The sequence below is a fragment of the Podarcis vaucheri genome (assembly GCF_965113315.1).
Source record: "Podarcis vaucheri genome assembly, chromosome: 13".
Classification (NCBI taxonomy): Eukaryota; Metazoa; Chordata; class Lepidosauria; order Squamata; family Lacertidae; genus Podarcis; species Podarcis vaucheri.
This window is the reverse complement of record NC_138751.1, coordinates 58,219,356-58,237,012: the sequence shown is the minus strand read 5'-3', so window position 1 is coordinate 58,237,012 and position 17,657 is coordinate 58,219,356. Positions and strand designations below refer to the sequence as shown.

The window sequence follows — 17,657 nt, the reverse complement described above, 5'->3', positions numbered from 1 at the left end:
CGTGCTGCTGAGCATTCCAGGAGTTCCAAGAAACAGAAGTTCAAGCCCTGAAGTTTGAAAAATGGTGAAGCAACATGCAATTTACGTGTACTTACCTTTATCAATGCCCACTATTCAGTTTACAGAAAACCTGACCTGATGGAGAGAAACGGATGGCATTTCCTGATTCAGCAGTGCAAAAATACCCTAAATCAGTTGTAGAAATCTAGACAACATTCAAAAAGTAAAAAATTGTTGCCCAGTGTTATTGCTTTCATTTTATGGATCAGTGGTTTCGTTAGATAGTAAAATTCATGTTAAATTGCTGTTTTAGGGGTTGTTTTTACAAGTCTGGAACGGATTAATCCATTTTGCATTACTTTCTATGGGAAAGCGAGTCTTGGTTTTGGAATGCTTTGATTTTGGAACAGACTTCTGGAACAGATTAAGTTTGAGAACCAAGGTACCACTATAAAAAGAAATTTAGAGATTTCGGGTAGGATGAATTTATCTTTTTGGGGAAGAATATGAGTGATACCGGTGATTGGAAGTACAGGACACTTCAAGGAATGGCAAAACGTTATTTCTAGATTTATCTGGCAGGGAACGAAACCAAGGATATAATATAAATTGTTAACAGATGCTAAAGAGAGAGGAGGCTTCGCCCTGCCAGATTTTAAATTATATTATGAAGTGTTCTGCAGTTGCTGGATCTGGGAATGGATAACATTGGAAAAAGAACAATTGGCTTACCTGAGGTGTAGATTTATGAAATGGGGACACTGGGGAGAGTGGATTGGGTATTTCCTCTCACATGACCTCAGGCAAGAGCAAAGACTTGTGGGAGGCAGGCATTTCCTCAGTTTTTCGGATTTGCCAAGCAGTAACGTTCACCAATGCACCAGAAACAATAATAGCAGCTTGCCTCCCTTCCTGGCTCATAAATCAATAAAAATAGAAGCAACAGTCAATAGTACCCCTCCTAAAGGAAAAAAATCAGTGCGACTGCAGACCATCATAGGGAGGGTTCCACTGTCCCCAGCATCCCCAATTCATAAATCTACACTTCAGGTAAGCCAATCATTCTATTTATTTCATGGGACGCTGGGAACGGTGGATTGGGACATTCCACAGCACTTCCCAATCCGGCTTACGCACTGACTACAAAGCTACATATACACTGTATGGCCAAAAGCCGCCTCAGCTGAAGACATTTAGTTTAACTCACAATGCCTAGTGAAAGTGGAAGGAGGCGACCAAGTGGCTGTCCTACAAATCTCTATTAAAGTGGCATCAGCCATAAAGGCAGCAGAAGTCGAGGCTGACCCAGAGGACTGAGCAAAATATGAGATGGGGGGGGGCAATTTCATAGCATCATAAGCTAAGGAAATGCACGCCCTAATCCCTCTAGCTAAGGAAACTGAAGTGCCCTTTGCTCCTAAGGTGGAAGGATGAAAAGACACAAACAAAGAATTAGTGTATATACACTTTTAAGGCTCTGCGGACATCCAAAGAGTGCCAAGTCTTTTCCAACGGATGTTTTGGATCAGCACAAAAAGTCAGGAGAATGAGTTCCTGTCGAATGTGGAATTTTGTAAGATCTTTTGGTAGAAAGGAGGGATCTTCCACCTTCTCCTAATGGAAGATGCATAAATGCTTTGCTATTGACAAGGCTGACAGTTCTGAAACTCATCTCACCTGAGGTATCGTAACCAAAAATAACCTGAGGTATCGTAACCAAAAATAGGATTTCAAAAGAAAGGTTCTTTAAGGAAATTTGGCATAGTGGTTCAAATGGAGGCCATTGCAGTGCTGACAGAACAGAATGCAAGTTCCATGATGGAAAACGGTACTCACTGGAGGATGCTGTAACATAGTTCCTTTGAGGAAATGTTTGATTAGCAATGTTCTGTGACAGCCAGCAGAACTTAAAGTCGAAGAAATGGTGGAAAGGTGACATTTTAAAGTATTAGGCCATAGACCATTTTGCAGACCATGTTGGAGATAGTGGAGAACTCTGTGTAGCCACAGCTTTACACTAGGAGGTAAAGGCTGACCATGTTGATTGATAAATACATCTTGCGGATGGACATCTGGAAGCTAGAATGGTGGAGATCACAATCTCATCCAGACCACAATATTTCAGTCTATGGTGCTCAAACGCCATGCAGTCAGGTTCAACCATTGTAGGATTGGATGAGTCAATGGTTCCTGGCGAAGTAAATTGGAGGTAAATACAGGAAGATGAAATGGTGGTGCCGCTGAAAGCCTGAATCTCTGACAGCCAAGGTCTGCGGGGCCAGAATGGTGCAACAAGACCCACCTGAGCTGTTTCCAACCTGATCTTTCAGAGGACTCTCGGAATGATAGCTTGAGGAAGGAAGGCATACAATAATTCCTTCGGCCATGGCGTCATTAGGGCATCCCAGGTGTCTGCTTGGTTGTCTTTGAACCTGCCAAAGTAATGGGGTAGCTGACAGTTTAGCTTGTGAGCAAAGAGATCGACTTGTAGAGGACCCCAGCATTGTTGAATCTGAAGAAACTCCTGTTCATTCAGTATCCATTCCCCTTGATTTACCTGGGATCTGCTCAATCAAACTGTTTGCCGTCACCAGTGGTAAGATCTGCCGTGAGGCTGAGGAGTTGACTCTCAGCCCAACTGAAGAGAAGAGCCATCTCTTTCTGGAGAGATTCCAAATGGGTCTCTCCTTAACGAGATATGTGGGCTTTTGTTGTTGAGTTGTCTGTTCAAAGAAGGACGTGATGGAGTTGAAGACGAGAGGAGAAGCAAACAATTGCCAGTCTGGCTGCTCTCAACTCTAGCCTTCGGAGGCATTGAGTGTAGAGAGATTAAACCTTGTAAACATGGTTACCCGAGTGCTGCAGGGATTTCTGAATGGAGTGCCTTTCCAAAGACTGGAGGTTTGCGCAGCATGGACAGTTTGAGTTGAGGAGATAAGAGCAAAGACCTGGGCCAATTTTGAATGATCTCTCATTGATGCAGAAGTAAAAACCACTGCAGGGTTCTTGTGTGGTGTTTCGCTCAAGGTGTAATCTGAGAGGCTCACATGCAGAGACCTAGAATTGTTGACAGTTGTTTGGCTGCCATCTTTTTTGTCTTTAAGATTGAAGCTGCCGCTGTGGAGATTTTGCTGATCTGCTCTGGTGAAGAGTCACGAGATTTGAACTGTATCTAGCCAGGTGCCTAAGTGAATGATCCTTTGTGATGGAGCCAAGCAACTTTTTTTGTAGTTGATCAAGAAGCTGTGAGATTGAGGGTGATCTGCAAATGGAGATGAGCCTGTTGAAGGGATGTTGCCTGGAGGAGGAGGTCGTCTAGGAATGGATATATATGAATGCATTCACTTCCAATGCCACAATCATGGACTATGAGAAATGGCACAAACATACATCTCTCCAATGCAGTCACAAGTGGATTGGGTCTGCAAGACGCAGAATAATAAGTGAAAATAATAATAAACAATTGAATCACTCCTTAACTAGGAGGTTCAGAAGCAGTCTATCAGTGCCTGCTCACTCCGTTGCCATGACTGCGAACTGGGAGGAGAATATATTGCTGAGGAATAATAACCCCAACTCCTTCTGCCGTACCACGAACTAGGAGAGTAGTCAATATGAAGCCTTAATGAAGCCTGAAATGATACAGAAAATAATGGCTAAAGGCTGTAGAAATCACCAAAGAAATGAGGTGGTGATTTGGAGCCAGCAGCCACTAAAAATGAGCTGCAATTGCAAAAAGACTTGGGTAGGATCCCACCCCACCCCCCATCTTTAAATCTGATAAATGTGGCAAAACGGAGCCACAGCATGCAAAAAACGAGCATATTCAGTGACCGTGAAGGAGAACATTATACAAGGATGCTCTGCAAGGAAGTATACGAAATAAACTAAAAACAAGAAGAACTAAGGTTGCTAAGGGAAACAACCAGGGTGGGGAGGGATGAAATATTTTTTGGAGTGTGTGTGTGTGTGTGCAAGACTCAAGGACGGGATAAGTTGCTAAAACTAAGCAGGACTAGATAAAATAAAGCAATAATAAAATGAGATCAAAATTGAAAAACTTATCTGAAGAAGGAAAGCCAGGCAAAACAGACTGCTGAGTCAGGGAGGAGAAAATGACCGAGGAGGAAGTGCCTGCCTCCCACAAGTCTTTGCTCCTGCCTGAGGTCATGCGAGAGGAAATACCCAATCCACTGTCCCCAGCGTTCCATGAAATAAATTGCAGATATTTTAAATCTAGAAGGACACGATAATAGATTTGGATGGCACAAATACTTATGTTATGAAAAAGTAAAGGTGCATAAAGGTTTTCAGAACCACTTAATAAGAAAATATTTTTTTAAGATAAGGGGGAAATATAAAAACTTATTAGAACAAAAAACATCTTGGTGGCTTTAGAAACAATATCTCTGAAAAAATTGGCCAACTAGGAGGCGATAAGAGATTTATTAACGGATTGGTTACAGTATCACCAATTAGATTATATCTCTAAGACAGATAAAAAGAGAAGTTTTAGTTGTGAAATATCAAGATTTCAAAAAGAGTTGTTAGAAAATAATGTTAAATTATTGTCCAAAATGTCTAGTTTGCTTTTAGAGTGGCATACAAACATGAACAAGTCAGTAATGATACACTGGGCAAAGGGTTTGGGACATAATATCCAAATGGCAGATTGGGAAAGGTTATGGAAAACAGACTTGAAATTTACAGTGCACTGAAAGAAAACTATATGAAAATGATGTACCAGTGATATTTGACGCCTACTAAGCTGACAAAAATGTAAGAGGACAAGTACAAATACCTGCTGGACATGTAAAGAAAAAGAAGGTACCTTTTACCATATGTGGAACTGTAAGGTAATAAAAGCTTTCTGGGAGATGATATATAATGAAATGAAAAAAATGCTTAAAATAACCTTTCTTAAGAAACCTTTTCTATTAGGAATTACAGGTACCAACATTCCAAAGGAACAGAAAATACTTTTCATGTATGGAATAACAGCTGCCCAGATGTTACTAGCCCAGAAATGGAAAGAACACAAAGTCCCTACCAGAAAGGAGTGGCAAACCAAACTGATGGACCATGCCGAGATGGCAAAACTGACTGGAAAACTCAGAAACCAAGAGGACAAAAACTTTATAAAAGAATGGGAAAAATTTATAAGTTATTTAGGAAACCACTGTAAGCAGATGGAAACATTAGCAGGACTTTGATTTCATTTGTAGTGTAACAATTACCATGTATAATAGGGATTGATATAAAAGTTGCAGTAGCGAAGAATATGTAGTAATAAATGCAGTGATGGCCAAAATTGGCCTTCCATCTGTTTTGGGATTACAACTCCCATCATCCTTAGCTAACAGGACCAGTTTTCAGGGATGTTGGGAATTGGTAGTCCCAAAACAGATGGAGGGCCAAGTTTGGCCATCACTGATTAAATGTTTAAAATGGGACCCCATGGAGTGGATCGGGGGAAGTCCTCAGATTTGGAAAAATCTCTATATATGGATATATATTTGGATACTTTTTATAACTTTGTACAGTCATACCTCGGGTTGAATGTGCTTCACATTGAGCATGTTTGAGTTGCGCTCCGCGGCAACCTGGAAGTAACAGAGCGCGTTACTTCCAGGTTTCGCCGCTCGTGCATGCGCAGATGCTCAAAATGACGTCACGCTCATGCACGGAAGCAGCAAACCGCAACCCACCCACGCGCTGTCGCTTGTTACGTTCGCTTCAGGATGCGAATGTGGCTCCGGAACGGATCCTGTTCGCATCCCGAGGTACCACTGTATTTGTAAAACCAACTAAAAATGATTTCAAAAAAACAAAAAGTTTCTAAAAAATGCTTGCCACCCAAGCATCTGGAATCCAGAGCTCCTCAATGAGACATCATGGCTGATGGCCCCTGGTCACCCCGCCCTTTCCCCCCTGCATTGGGCCAGGCTCATTTGCTCTGCAGACCCTCTTCCACTCAACAGGCAGCTAACCCCATCACCGCCACTGCCGCCACCTCCAGACCTCGGTCATCACACTTGGTTCTCGTATTGGCTCTGCCTCTTCTTGGACTTCAGCTCCTTCAGCCAACGTGGAGACAGCTCCTCCGACCTGGAATGCAGGAAACAGGCCTGGGTCACTCCCTTTACAAACAAATGCACATCCCATTCGAGGTCCTTCCATGAGAAATTCATTACTGGGGAGCTGAAATAAGGAGGGTGCCTGCTTCTCACAAGCCCATTTTCCCTCTGCCCTTAGCCCTTGTTTGGTCCTCTTTGTGCACAGGTGAGAAGGCGGGGAACACATCCTGGTTGCCCAAAGTTTCAGCAAAACCTTTGGATTCAATCCTACTAATGCATCTAAAGGAGGATCTTTTCCCTCTGCACTGCATGGCGGAATGTGCAGCCATTGCTCCCTCACAGCTGATCATGCTGAGCTTGGCTGGGGCAGAAGTTTGGAAGTCTTGCCAATGCAGCCCTGGCTAGTGATTATGGTCGCCTGAACCCAGAAAGACAACTCAGCAACTGCTTTGCGCTTCCTCCCACTGACACCATGAGTGAAGCCTTTGTTTGCCTTTTGAGATGCTGCCAGATGACCAAATCTGAGGATGATACAGTTCTGCTGGGTGATTCCTTATTGGCTTCACTCACAGAACAAGAAGAAAAAACTTAAAATACGGACATTGAAAATAGTAGCTTATCTGGGGCTGGAAACAGGGCAATCAAAAAACAAAGAAACTGCATGAGTTCCCCAAGTTTCCCCAAGAGGCTTTTCATGCCTTTCGAAAGCACACTTCTCATTTAAAAAATGTTTAAAGTGCAAAAACTCAGCAAAGTGCTGGTATTTATGTAAATACAGTCTCAAAACTGGGGACGAGAATAGGGTCTGTATGTAGTCTTGAATGTAGTACAGTGGTACCTTGGTTCAAGAACAGCCCTGTTTATGAACTATCAATAACCTGATCTCGTTTTTTGACAGAATTACAAGCCTGGTAGATGAAGGGAACGCAGTGGATGTAGCCTACCTTGATTTCAGCAAGGCATTTGACAAGGTGCCCCATGATATTCTTGTAAAGAAGCTGGTAAAATGCGGTCTTGACTATGCTACCACTCAGTGGATTTGTAACTGGCTGACTGACCGAACCCAAAGGGTGCTCATCAATGGTTCCTCTTCATCCTGGAGAAGAGTGACTAGTGGGGTGCCACAGGGTTCTGCCTTGGGCCCAGTCTTATTCAACATCTTTATTAACGACTTGGATGATGGACTCAAGGGCATCCTGATCAAATTTGCAGATGACACCAAACTGGGAGGGGTGGCTAACACCCCAGAGGACAGGATCACACTTCAAAACGACCTTGACAGATTAGAGAACTGGGCAAAAACAAACAAGATGAATTTTAACAGGGAGAAATGTAAAGTATTGCACTTGGGCAAAAAAAATGAGAGGCACAAATACAAGATGCGTGACACCTGGCTTGAGAGCAGTACATGTGAAAAGGATCTAGGAGTCTTGGTTGACCACAAACTTGACATGAGCCAACAGTGTGACGCGGCAGCTTAAAAAGGTTGCAGGCAGCTTTACCTGCAGCAATTGTATGTTGATTGCCCTCTTAAAAGACAAAGTCCAGCAACTGGAGGAACGTGTAGCTACGCTCCAAAGAATTAGAGAGCTGGAGCTCTTCTTGGAAGCAACAGAGCACACCGTCTCCACCAAGGAGGAGACAGGGGACTTCCCTGAGAAGGAAGCTAGTTCACCAACACAGGAGCCAGATATATGGAGAAACGTGACTCAAAGAAGTAGGAGGCCCAGGGTTCACTCTGATTGTTTAGAAATACACAATCACTTTGAGGTCCTCTCCTCAAGCATGGAAGACGAAGAGCAGACTCCATTTGAGGATCTCTCCCTCATTACAGTCGATCAGGTATATGAAGACGAGCAGCAAAGTCATTCCTCAGGGAATGTGCAGGCGACCTTGGAACGGACAGCTCACGGAAGAACCCCGACCAAACCTAAGAGGAGGCGTGTAGTGGTGATAGGGGATTCCCTACTGAGGGGAACAGAAGCAGTGATCTGTGGGCCTGACAAGATGTCTCGGGAAGTGTGCTGTCTCCCCGGGGCTAAGATCCAAGATGTAGCTGAACGACTGCAAGGAATAATAAAACCCACTGACAAATACCTTGGTTCATGTGGGAACCAATGACACTGCAAGCAATAGCCTCCAGAAGATCAAAAGAGACTACGAGGCTCTCGGCAGGAAATTGAAGCAACTAAATGCACAAATTGTCATCTCATCTGTCCTCCCAGTTGAACGACGTGGCCCAGGGAGAGAGGGAAAAATAGTGGAAGTGAACAGCTGGCTTCGCAAATGGTGTAAACAGGAACGGTTTGGATTCTTAGATCACAGACTGCAGTTTCTTGAAGATAATAATAATAATAATAAATTTAATTTCTATCCCGCCCTCCCCAGCCGAAGCCGGGCTCAGGGCGGCTAACAACAATCAAATAATCAAACAGATGGACTTCTGGCAAGTGATGGGCTGCACCTCACAACGGTTGGGAGAAATGTTTTTGCCAAAAATCTCAGAAACCTCATCAGGAGGGCTTTAAACTGACTAATGTGGGGGAGGGAGACAGTGCTCCTGAAGGTAGGAGTCTATCAATTGATGAAGATGATCATCCAAATGTCAGACTGGAGGAGGGCAAATGTCAGACTGGAGGAGGGCAAATGTTGTCCCTATTTTCAAAAAGGGGAAAAGAGAGGACCCAAATAATTACCGCCCAGTCAGTCTGACATCAATACCAGGGAAGATTCTGGAGCAGATCATTAAGCAAACAGTCTGTGAGCACCTAGAAAGGAATGCTGTGATCACCAATAGTCAGCATGGATTTCTGAAAAATAAGTCATGTCAGACTAACCTGATCTCGTTTTTTGACAGAATTACAAGCCTGGTAGATGAAGGGAACGCAGTGGATGTAGCCTACCTTGATTTCAGCAAGGCATTTGACAAGGTGCCCCATGATATTCTTGTAAAGAAGCTGGTAAAATGTGGTCTTGACTATGCTACCACTCAGTGGATTTGTAACTGGCTGACTGACCGAACCCAAAGGGTGCTCATCAATGGTTCCTCTTCATCCTGGAGAAGAGTGACTAGTGGGGTGCCACAGGGTTCTGTCTTGGGCCCGGTCTTATTCAACATCTTTATCAACGACTTGGATGATGGACTCAAGGGCATCCTGATCAAATTTGCAGATGACACCAAACTGGGAGGGGTGGCTAACACCCCAGAGGACAGGATCACACTTCAAAACGACCTTGACAGATTAGAGAACTGGGCAAAAACAAACAAGATGAATTTTAACAGGGAGAAATGTAAAGTATTGCACTTGGGCAAAAAAAATGAGAGGCACAAATACAAGATGGGTGACACCTGGCTTGAGAGCAGTACATGTGAAAAGGATCTAGGAGTCTTGGTTGACCACAAACTTGACATGAGCCAACAGTGTGACGCGGCAGCTAAAAAAGCCAATGCAATTCTGGGCTGTATCAATAGGAGTATAGCATCTAGATCAAGGGAAGTAATAGTGCCACTGTATTCTGCTCTGGTCAGACCACACCTGGAGTACTGTGTCCAGTTCTGGGCACCACAATTCAAGAAGGACACTGACAAACTGGAACGTGTCCAGAAGAGGGCAACCAAAATGGTCAAAGGCCTGGAAACGATGCCTTATGAGGAACGGCTAAGGGAGCTGGGCATGTTTAGCCTGGAGAAGAGGAGGTTAAGGGGTGATATGATAGCCATGTTCAAATATATAAAAGGATGTCACATAGAGGAGGGAGAAAGGTTGTTTTCTGATGCTCCAGAGAAGCGGACACGGAGCAATGGATCCAAACTACAAGAAAGAAGATTCCACCTAAACATTAGGAAGAACTTCCTGACAGTGAGAGCTGTTCGACAGTGGAATTTGCTGCCAAGGAGTGTGGTGGAGTCTCCTACTTTGGAGGTCTTTAAGCAGAGGCTTGACAACCATATGTCAGGAGTGCTCTGATGGTGTTTCCTGCTTGGCAGGGGGTTGGACTCGATGGCCCTTGTGGTCTCTTCCAACTCTATGATTCTATGATTCTATGATTCTATGATTCTATAGACCAAATGGAGCAAACAGCACGCAGACCTAGTGGTGGGAGGAAAAAATCCTTAAATAAGAGACACGGGGGAATGATTAATGGACTTCAATGTCTCTACACTAATGCGCAAAGCATGGGAAATAAACAAGATGAGCTTGAGCTCTTGGTACAGCAAACTAAATATGACATAATAGGCATCACTGAAACCTAGTGGGATAAGTCCCACTATTGGAATGTAATAATGGGGGGATACAATCTATTTCAGAGAAACAGACCAGACAAGAAAGGAGGAGGAGTGGCGTTATATGTCAGGGATGTGTATACCTGTGAAGAGATCTAAGATTTAGAACCTCAAAGCCAAAGTGAGAGCATTTGGGTCAAAATTAAGGGAGAGAAGAATAACAGAGATCTCATTGTGGGAGTTTACTATAGATCCCCAAGCCAAACGGAGGACATAGATGATGTCTTCCTGGAACAGATGGCCAAGCATGCAAAAGGAAAGGAGATAGTAGTAACGGGGGACTTCAATTACCCGGATATTTGTTGGATATCAAACTCAGCCAAGAGCTTAAGTTCAAACAGATTCCTCACTGGCCTTGCAGACAACTTCATTGTCCAGAAAGTGGGAGAAGCAACAAGAGGAACAGCCATTTTAGATCTGGTCCTAACCAATGTTGATGACCTGGTTAGTGGGGTAGAAGTGGAAGGATCATTAGGCGCGAGTGATCATGCTCTTCTGAAGTTTTCTATACAGCGGAAAGGAGCAGCCAAGCATACTAGGACTCAATTTCTTGACTTTAAGAAAGCCGACTTCATAAAACTTAGGGAAGTGCTGGGTGAGATCCCACGGACAGTAATACTAAAAGGAAAGGGAGTTCATGATGGCTGGGAGTTTGTTAAGAGGGAGATAGTAAAAGCACAACGTCAGGCAATACCAATGAGATGGAAACATGGAAGGTGCCTAAAGAAGCCAGGGTGGCTATTTAAGAACTTTTAACTGAGTTAAGATTTAAAAAGGATGTGTACAAAAAATGGAAAAGGGGGGAAACCACCAAAGAGGAATTCAAACAAATAGCCAGCACGTGTAGACACAAAGTCAGAAAAGCTAAAGCACAGAATGAACTCAGGCTTGCTAGAGAGGTTAAAAGCAACAAAAAAGGCTTTTATGGGTATGTTCGTAGCAAAAGGAAGAGCAAAGAAACAGTGGGGTCACTCAGAGGAGAAGATGGTGAAATGCAAACAGGGGACACAGAAAGGGCTGAACTCCTCAATGCCTTCTTTGCCTCAGTCTTCTCCGATAAAGAAAACAATGCCCGACCTGAAGAATTTGGAGCAAATGATTCAGCAAAGGAAACACAGCCCAGAATAACTAAGGAGATAGTACAAGAATACTTGGCTAGTTTAGATGTATTCAAGTCTCCAGGGCCAGATGAACTGCATCCAAGAGTATTAAAAGAACTGGCAGATGTGATCTCAGAACTACTGGCAGTCATCTTTGAGAATTCCTGGAGAACAGGCGAAGTCCCGGCAGACTGGAGGAGGGCAAATGTTGTCCCTATTTTCAAAAAGGGGAAAAGAGAGGACCCAAATAATTACTGCCCAGTCAGTCTGACATCAATACCAGGGAAGATTCTGGAGCAGATCATTAAGCAAACAGTCTGTGAGCACCTAGAAAGGAATGCTGTGATCACCAATAGTCAGCATGGATTTCTGAAAAATAAGTCATGTCAGACTAACCTGATCTCGTTTTTTGACAGAATTACAAGCCTGGTAGATGAAGGGAACGCAGTGGATGTAGCCTACCTTGATTTCAGCAAGGCATTTGACAAGGTGCCCCATGATATTCTTATAAAGAAGCTGGTAAAATGTGGTCTTGACTATGCTACCACTCAGTGGATTTGTAACCGGCTGACTGACCAAACCCAAAGGGTGTTCATCAATGGTTCCTCTTCATCCTGGAGAAGAGTGACTAGTGGGGTGCCACAGGGTTCTGTCTTGGGCCCGGTCTTATTCAACATCCTTATCAACGACTTGGATGATGGACTCAAGGGCATCCTGATCAAATTTGCAGATGACACCAAACTGGGAGGGGTGGCTAACACCCCAGAGGACAGGATCACACTTCAAAACGACCTTGACAGATTAGAGAACTGGGCAAAAACAAACAAGATGAATTTTAACAGGGAGAAATGTAAAGTATTGCACTTGGGCAAAAAAAATGAGAGGCACAACTACAAGATGGGGGACACCTGGCTTGAGAGCAGTACATGTGAAAAGGATCTAGGAGTCTTGGTTGACCACAAACTTGACATGAGCCAACAGTGTGACACGGCAGCTAAAAAAGCCAATGCAATTCTGGGCTGCATCAATAGGAGTATAGCATCTAGATCAAGGGAAGTAATAGTGCCACTGTATTCTGCTCTTGTCAGACCACACCTGGAGTACTGTGTCCAGTTCTGGGCACCACAGTTCAAGAAGGACACTGACAAACTGGAACGTGTCCAGAGGAGGGCAACCAAAATGGTCAAAGGCCTGGAAACGATGCCTTATGAGGAACGGCTAAGGGAGCTGGGCATGTTTAGCCTGGAGAAGAGGAGGTTAAGGGGTGATATGATAGCCATGTTCAAATATATAAAAGGATGTCACATAGAGGAGGGAGAAAGGTTGTTTTCTGCTGCTCCAGAGAAGCGGACATGGAGCAATGGATCCAAAGTACAAGAAAGAAGATTCCACCTAAACATTAGGAAGAACTTCCTGACAGTAAGAGCTGTTTGACAGTGGAATTTGCTGCCAAGGAGTGTGGTGGAGTCTCCTACTTTGGAGGTCTTTAAGCAGAGGCTTGACAACCATATGTCAGGAGTGCTCTGATGGTGTTTCCTGCTTGGCAGGGGGTTGGACTCGATGGCCCTTGTGGACTATTCCAACTCTATGATTCTATGATTCTATTTGGAATACGAACTCCGCAAAACTGAAAGTAGTGTTCCGGTTAGCAAACTTTACCTTGGTCTATGAACAGAAGTTGAATGGTGGGAGGGCACCGGCGGTGGGAGGTCTCATTAGGGAAAGCACACCTCAGTCTAAGAACGGCTTTGGTTTAAGAACGCACTTCCAGAATGGATTAAGTTCGTAAACTGAGGTGCCACTGTATAAGCTGTAGAATTCCACTTCAAGATTTATAATTTTAAAGTCACCAGCCCTTATGACTATAAAGGCAGGATTTAAAGTATTTGGGCAACCCCTGCTGGAATCTCAGAAACCAGAAGACTTTTGGGAAGCTAGAAGGTGGGGCTTTCACAAGTAGCAAAGCAGTAAAATCTGCAGAAAAACTTAAAGGTGAATTTATCAGAATGTCACCCTGACAACAAGCCTCCTCACCTCTCTTCTTTCTCCGTGCCAACAGGCAGAACTCTGCCAGCAGGAACTCCAGCCTGAAATGGGAATTTTGGTGACTTGGACAACTGCACTTCTGTTCCATCTGGTTCATGTCTTTTCCTGAGTTGAGCCTGGAGGGTGGCGAGAGGGGAACCCTCTGGTAAATGTCACGGTTGGATCACAAGTTTCACAAAAGGAGGCGTGAGAAAGGGACCCATCAGCATTGAGCTCACTCCAAGGAATGTCTAGCCAAGGGCTGGTGCCTTCTGGCCATCACCAGGCAAGGGTGGTTATGCATCATGTGGAGGGAAATGATTTCAGGGATGGAGCACCCGGCTAGGGCATCCAGTCACCAAGTAATCAAGGAGCAGCTCGTGGAAAAGACCTGAGGAGGCCTTTGAGGGGAGACCAGGCTGAGACCAGACTGCCCTAACACTTAGACACCCAGCAGATCTCTGCAGTTTGCAGGACAGTGTCTCCTGCAAGTTCCCAAAACCCTACTCCACAGTAACTCAGGACAGGGCTTTTAGTGCAGCTGCAACTGTTCTGTGGAACAGCATCTCGGATGAGAGAAGGAAGGAGTCCACTTTCTGGAAACAGCTGAAGACATTTTTGTTCCAACAGGCTTTCCCAACCAGATAAACCATGGACTTTGCCATGAATGCCTATTTTGTATGGTTTTAATCTTGTTTCAAATGTATTTGTTACTTTAGTGTTTCTAACTGCTTTTAATTATCTGACGTGTAAATCACCTTGAGATGGTGGTTTGGAAGGCAATAAATCAATAAATTGTAGCAATAATACAATAATACAAACATTCTGACACAGGAAGGGGCAGCTTCCTAAATCTTCAGGCAGCGTTGAATGGAGGCTCACAGCACAGGGCATGGGCCTCCCAGCTGTCTACTGGGCATCCTGTTCCCAGTCCCCAGTCACTGGCCCCTTCACCCCACACCGTTCCACTGCCTCCTTGCATGCAACATGTGAGGGACACCATTTCCATAGCCCACCCTCAGGTGCCTTTGGGGCTCAGAATGGGCTCCAGGTATTCCCATTGGTACCCAAAGTGCCCCCATGACATTTCTCTTCTTGTGCTACCAAATTACATGAACTAGTACCACGTGTTTCTCAGTGCAGGTTGAGGCAGAATCAACCTCTCCACAGTGTCTCTGAAATATACTCCACGACAGGTTCCCAATGCTAAGGACAAGTGTGTATGGGGGGGGGGTGCACCAACATTCACCTTGAGGGCTGAGTGGTCCATCCCTGGAAAGACAGGGAGCCTCTGCAGCTGAGAGATGGGCGACCTCTCTGTTGGCTGTGGGTTTCCGTCCTCACCAGAGTCTTCTTTCTTGGCTGAGTTTTCTGCTTAAGAATGAGGATTACTCATGAGGCTTCAGACACTTTGGGAGGGAGGGAGGGAGGGAGGGAGGGAAGGAAGGAAGGCACAAAACACAGGGCTAGAAACCCACTGCTTGGCCCCCTCCCACCAGCAGCTTCTGTCTCCTTTCAAAGCAGTCCTTGGGATGACTTTCCAATCAATTCTCCCAAGCCAGAAGCACCAGAAAGCAGCTTGGTCAGCCGGGGGATGCGACTTCACCCTCTGCCATCTTTGCTCCTGCCCAGGCCTCTGTGACTTTGCTGACCAGGTCCCTCTGTCTCCAATCTCCCTGTGGTGGAAAGGTCAGGCACTGTGGCCCCAAGACTAGCCAAGGGCCCACTGCTGCTCCAACAACCACCCACTTTGCAACCAGAGGCACCATGGGGGAATTCTGGGTCTACACAACCTTTCCTGACCCTTCCAGGTACAGAGGTGACTGGAGAGGTAGCAGGGCAGCAGTAATAAGATCCTTGCTGGATGGGAGGTGAAAATCAAGTTTAGCCTCCCCCTCCCTTCTTTCCTGCATTTGCACCTGGAGAACTGCAGCCTGTTGAAGAGCCAGAAGGCTGAGCCAGCGAGTCCCACAGCTACAGCTGCTTCCAGAGAGAAGCCCGTCGCAGGGGCCATTGTGTTGTGGGTGGCAGCTGTGTTTTGGTCCGAGCACAAATGCAGCTTGGGAAAGTATGAAGTATGAATCACCGTGTGCTGCTAAATGGATTTACGTCCACATTTGTATTTACTACAGCTTTATTGTATTGTCTCTCATATTTATTTGTTCACCGTTTTGTGGGTCTTGGCCAGAAAACAGTATAGAAACAAGTGGACAAAGATGATGATGAAAGTCTCGGAGCCCGCACTGATGAGTACTTCCAACCTACAAAGGCGGGAAGTGCCTAGTTCCATGTGCTTTTGGCTAAGGTCTCCCACCTCACCTCTCCCTCACAGTGAACCATCCAGATAGGAAGCGAGAGAGAATGAAGCTGCACCTGACAATGTATCCGTTGGACACTATTCTAAGGGCACAACGACCAGGCACACAGCTCTGTGCTATCCAACACCCTTTCAACGTGCTCAAGGATGGCAAGTAATCCAGGTTCAAATTGGCTGGGATCCTTCAGCTTGGCTCGCTTATTTGTATCACTCATGGAAGTATTTGGCAGATTCTGGGGATTTGGGACAGGTTATATAGCACAGGACACCTTCCCTCTGCTACCTGTGGAGCCCTTGAACAACCACGTGCTGTCTGCCTCTTCTGTCACAGAGAGCCGCTGCTCAGTGTCTCCCCCGGTGCTTCTTCTGAGCGAGTGGGAAATTGGGGCTCGGTGCTGGCGCCTCCTTTTGCTGAGCTGCACGCGGGTTTTCAAGACACTGGAGTCCAGCACAGGAGTTTGCTTTGAGAAGAACAAACACACATGCTGTCAAACACAGACCTGCAACACTGCCTGCAATGTGTCCCTCAGGGCCATGCCTCAAGAACTTACCTCCAGGAAGGAGAAGTCTGGGCCGTCCCCTGCTAACGCAGGGGCCTTAGCCCCGTCTGCAGATTCTACATCTGTGCTGAAGCGGTCCAGACTGGTGCTCCTGTGGTCCCTGGAGGAATCGTGCTGGTCGGTTGCAGAGGCAGGATCGGTTTGAGAGGAGAAGGACGAGAACCGGCTGCTGGGGGGCTGTTTCCGGGCTGAAGCCATGTTGCTTTCTGAGGAAGGGGACTCTGGCACAAAGCTACAACAACCAAGGGGAACAGAGCAGTGGTTAGCCAGAGGAATACAAAGCAGGGAAGGCTGGGTGGTGACTCAATCACCCCCCAACCCAGGAGACAGCTGCCTCTTGAAGCAGGCTGCTTAAAGCTCAACCTCACCTCCTGTGTTTGGGGGCCCACCTTTCTTGCCCCCAGAACTGACTCAATGGCACAAACAACATGTGCAGTGCTATTTTCCCTAGAGGTCCACCCAGATGTTAAGATCAGCAGAGGGAGCCCTTTTGGTAGCTCCCTCAGGATTGCAAGGTGGGGGTGTGGGGCTGGAGAGGGCCTTCTCTGTTGCAACCCCTGAGTTGTGGGACCTGCACTATACAGCCTTGGGAAAATGCTGAAACCCTGGCCTTTGGCACCTGAGATGTGTATCTTTAGGATCCTTCTTAGTTCTGTGATTCTAAATTGTTTTAATCTGTTTTCGATGCTGTTTTTGAATGTTGTAACCTGCCCTAGGACCTTAGGGAGGAGGAGACTTAATGAATAACAGTAGTAATACTGACAATAACCTATTATCTCACTTGGCATTCTTCCTAAGCAGAGGCTTGATGTCCATATGTCAGGAGTGCTCTGATGGTGTTTCCTGTTTGGCAGGGGGTTGGACTCGATGGCCCTTGTGGTCTCTTCCAACTCTATGATTCTATGATTCTTTCTTGCCCCTTTCTTGCCACAGAGCACAGGAAGTGGTATGTTTACAAAGCCAAGGAGAGGCAGCGGGTCCCAGGATGCCCTGCAACACTGAAGAGTCCAGGTACCAAGGAAGAAAACACCCTGAAGAAAAAGCACACCAAATGTACCAGGAGCAAGGAAGCCATAGTGTGCACACTGACTGCATCTTGGAAGGAAGTGCAGAACTGCCATTTCGGAGTTTCCGTGAAGAGAATGATGGACATTTTAAGAGAAAAGCCCCAGTGATCATACCCAAAGAACCATCTTGTCCCTTACTCTTTCCCCACAGTGGTTAGCCAGATTGGGAACCCACACACTGAATCATAGAATCATAGAGTTGGAAGAGACCACAAGGGCCATCGAG

General features: G+C 45.5%; 1 protein-coding gene and 1 long non-coding RNA gene across 5 annotated transcripts in view; one reads left to right on the top strand and one right to left on the bottom strand.

Moving 5' to 3' along the window:
- LOC309517099 overlaps window positions 1-17,657 on the top strand; it is a 393,909-nt gene that overhangs the window by 75,214 nt on the left and 301,038 nt on the right. The window lies entirely within an intron of this gene.
- KIAA1671 overlaps window positions 1,723-17,657 on the bottom strand; it is a 114,384-nt gene continuing 98,449 nt past the window's right edge. Inside the window, exons 3-7 of one of the 4 annotated variants that reach the window (XM_082196062.1) lie at window positions 16,356-16,596; window positions 16,088-16,265; window positions 14,737-14,861; window positions 13,497-13,624; window positions 1,723-6,108 (exon numbers count right to left, since the gene is read on the bottom strand). In XM_082196062.1, coding sequence (XP_082052188.1) covers window positions 6,030-6,108; window positions 13,497-13,624; window positions 14,737-14,861; window positions 16,088-16,265; window positions 16,356-16,596 — 751 coding nt within the window. In that variant the 3' untranslated portion in view covers window positions 1,723-6,029. The remainder of the gene's footprint in view (window positions 6,109-13,496; window positions 13,625-14,736; window positions 14,862-16,087; window positions 16,266-16,355; window positions 16,597-17,657) is intronic. The other 3 variants (XM_082196063.1, XM_082196060.1, XM_082196061.1) reach the window with 3 other exon arrangements.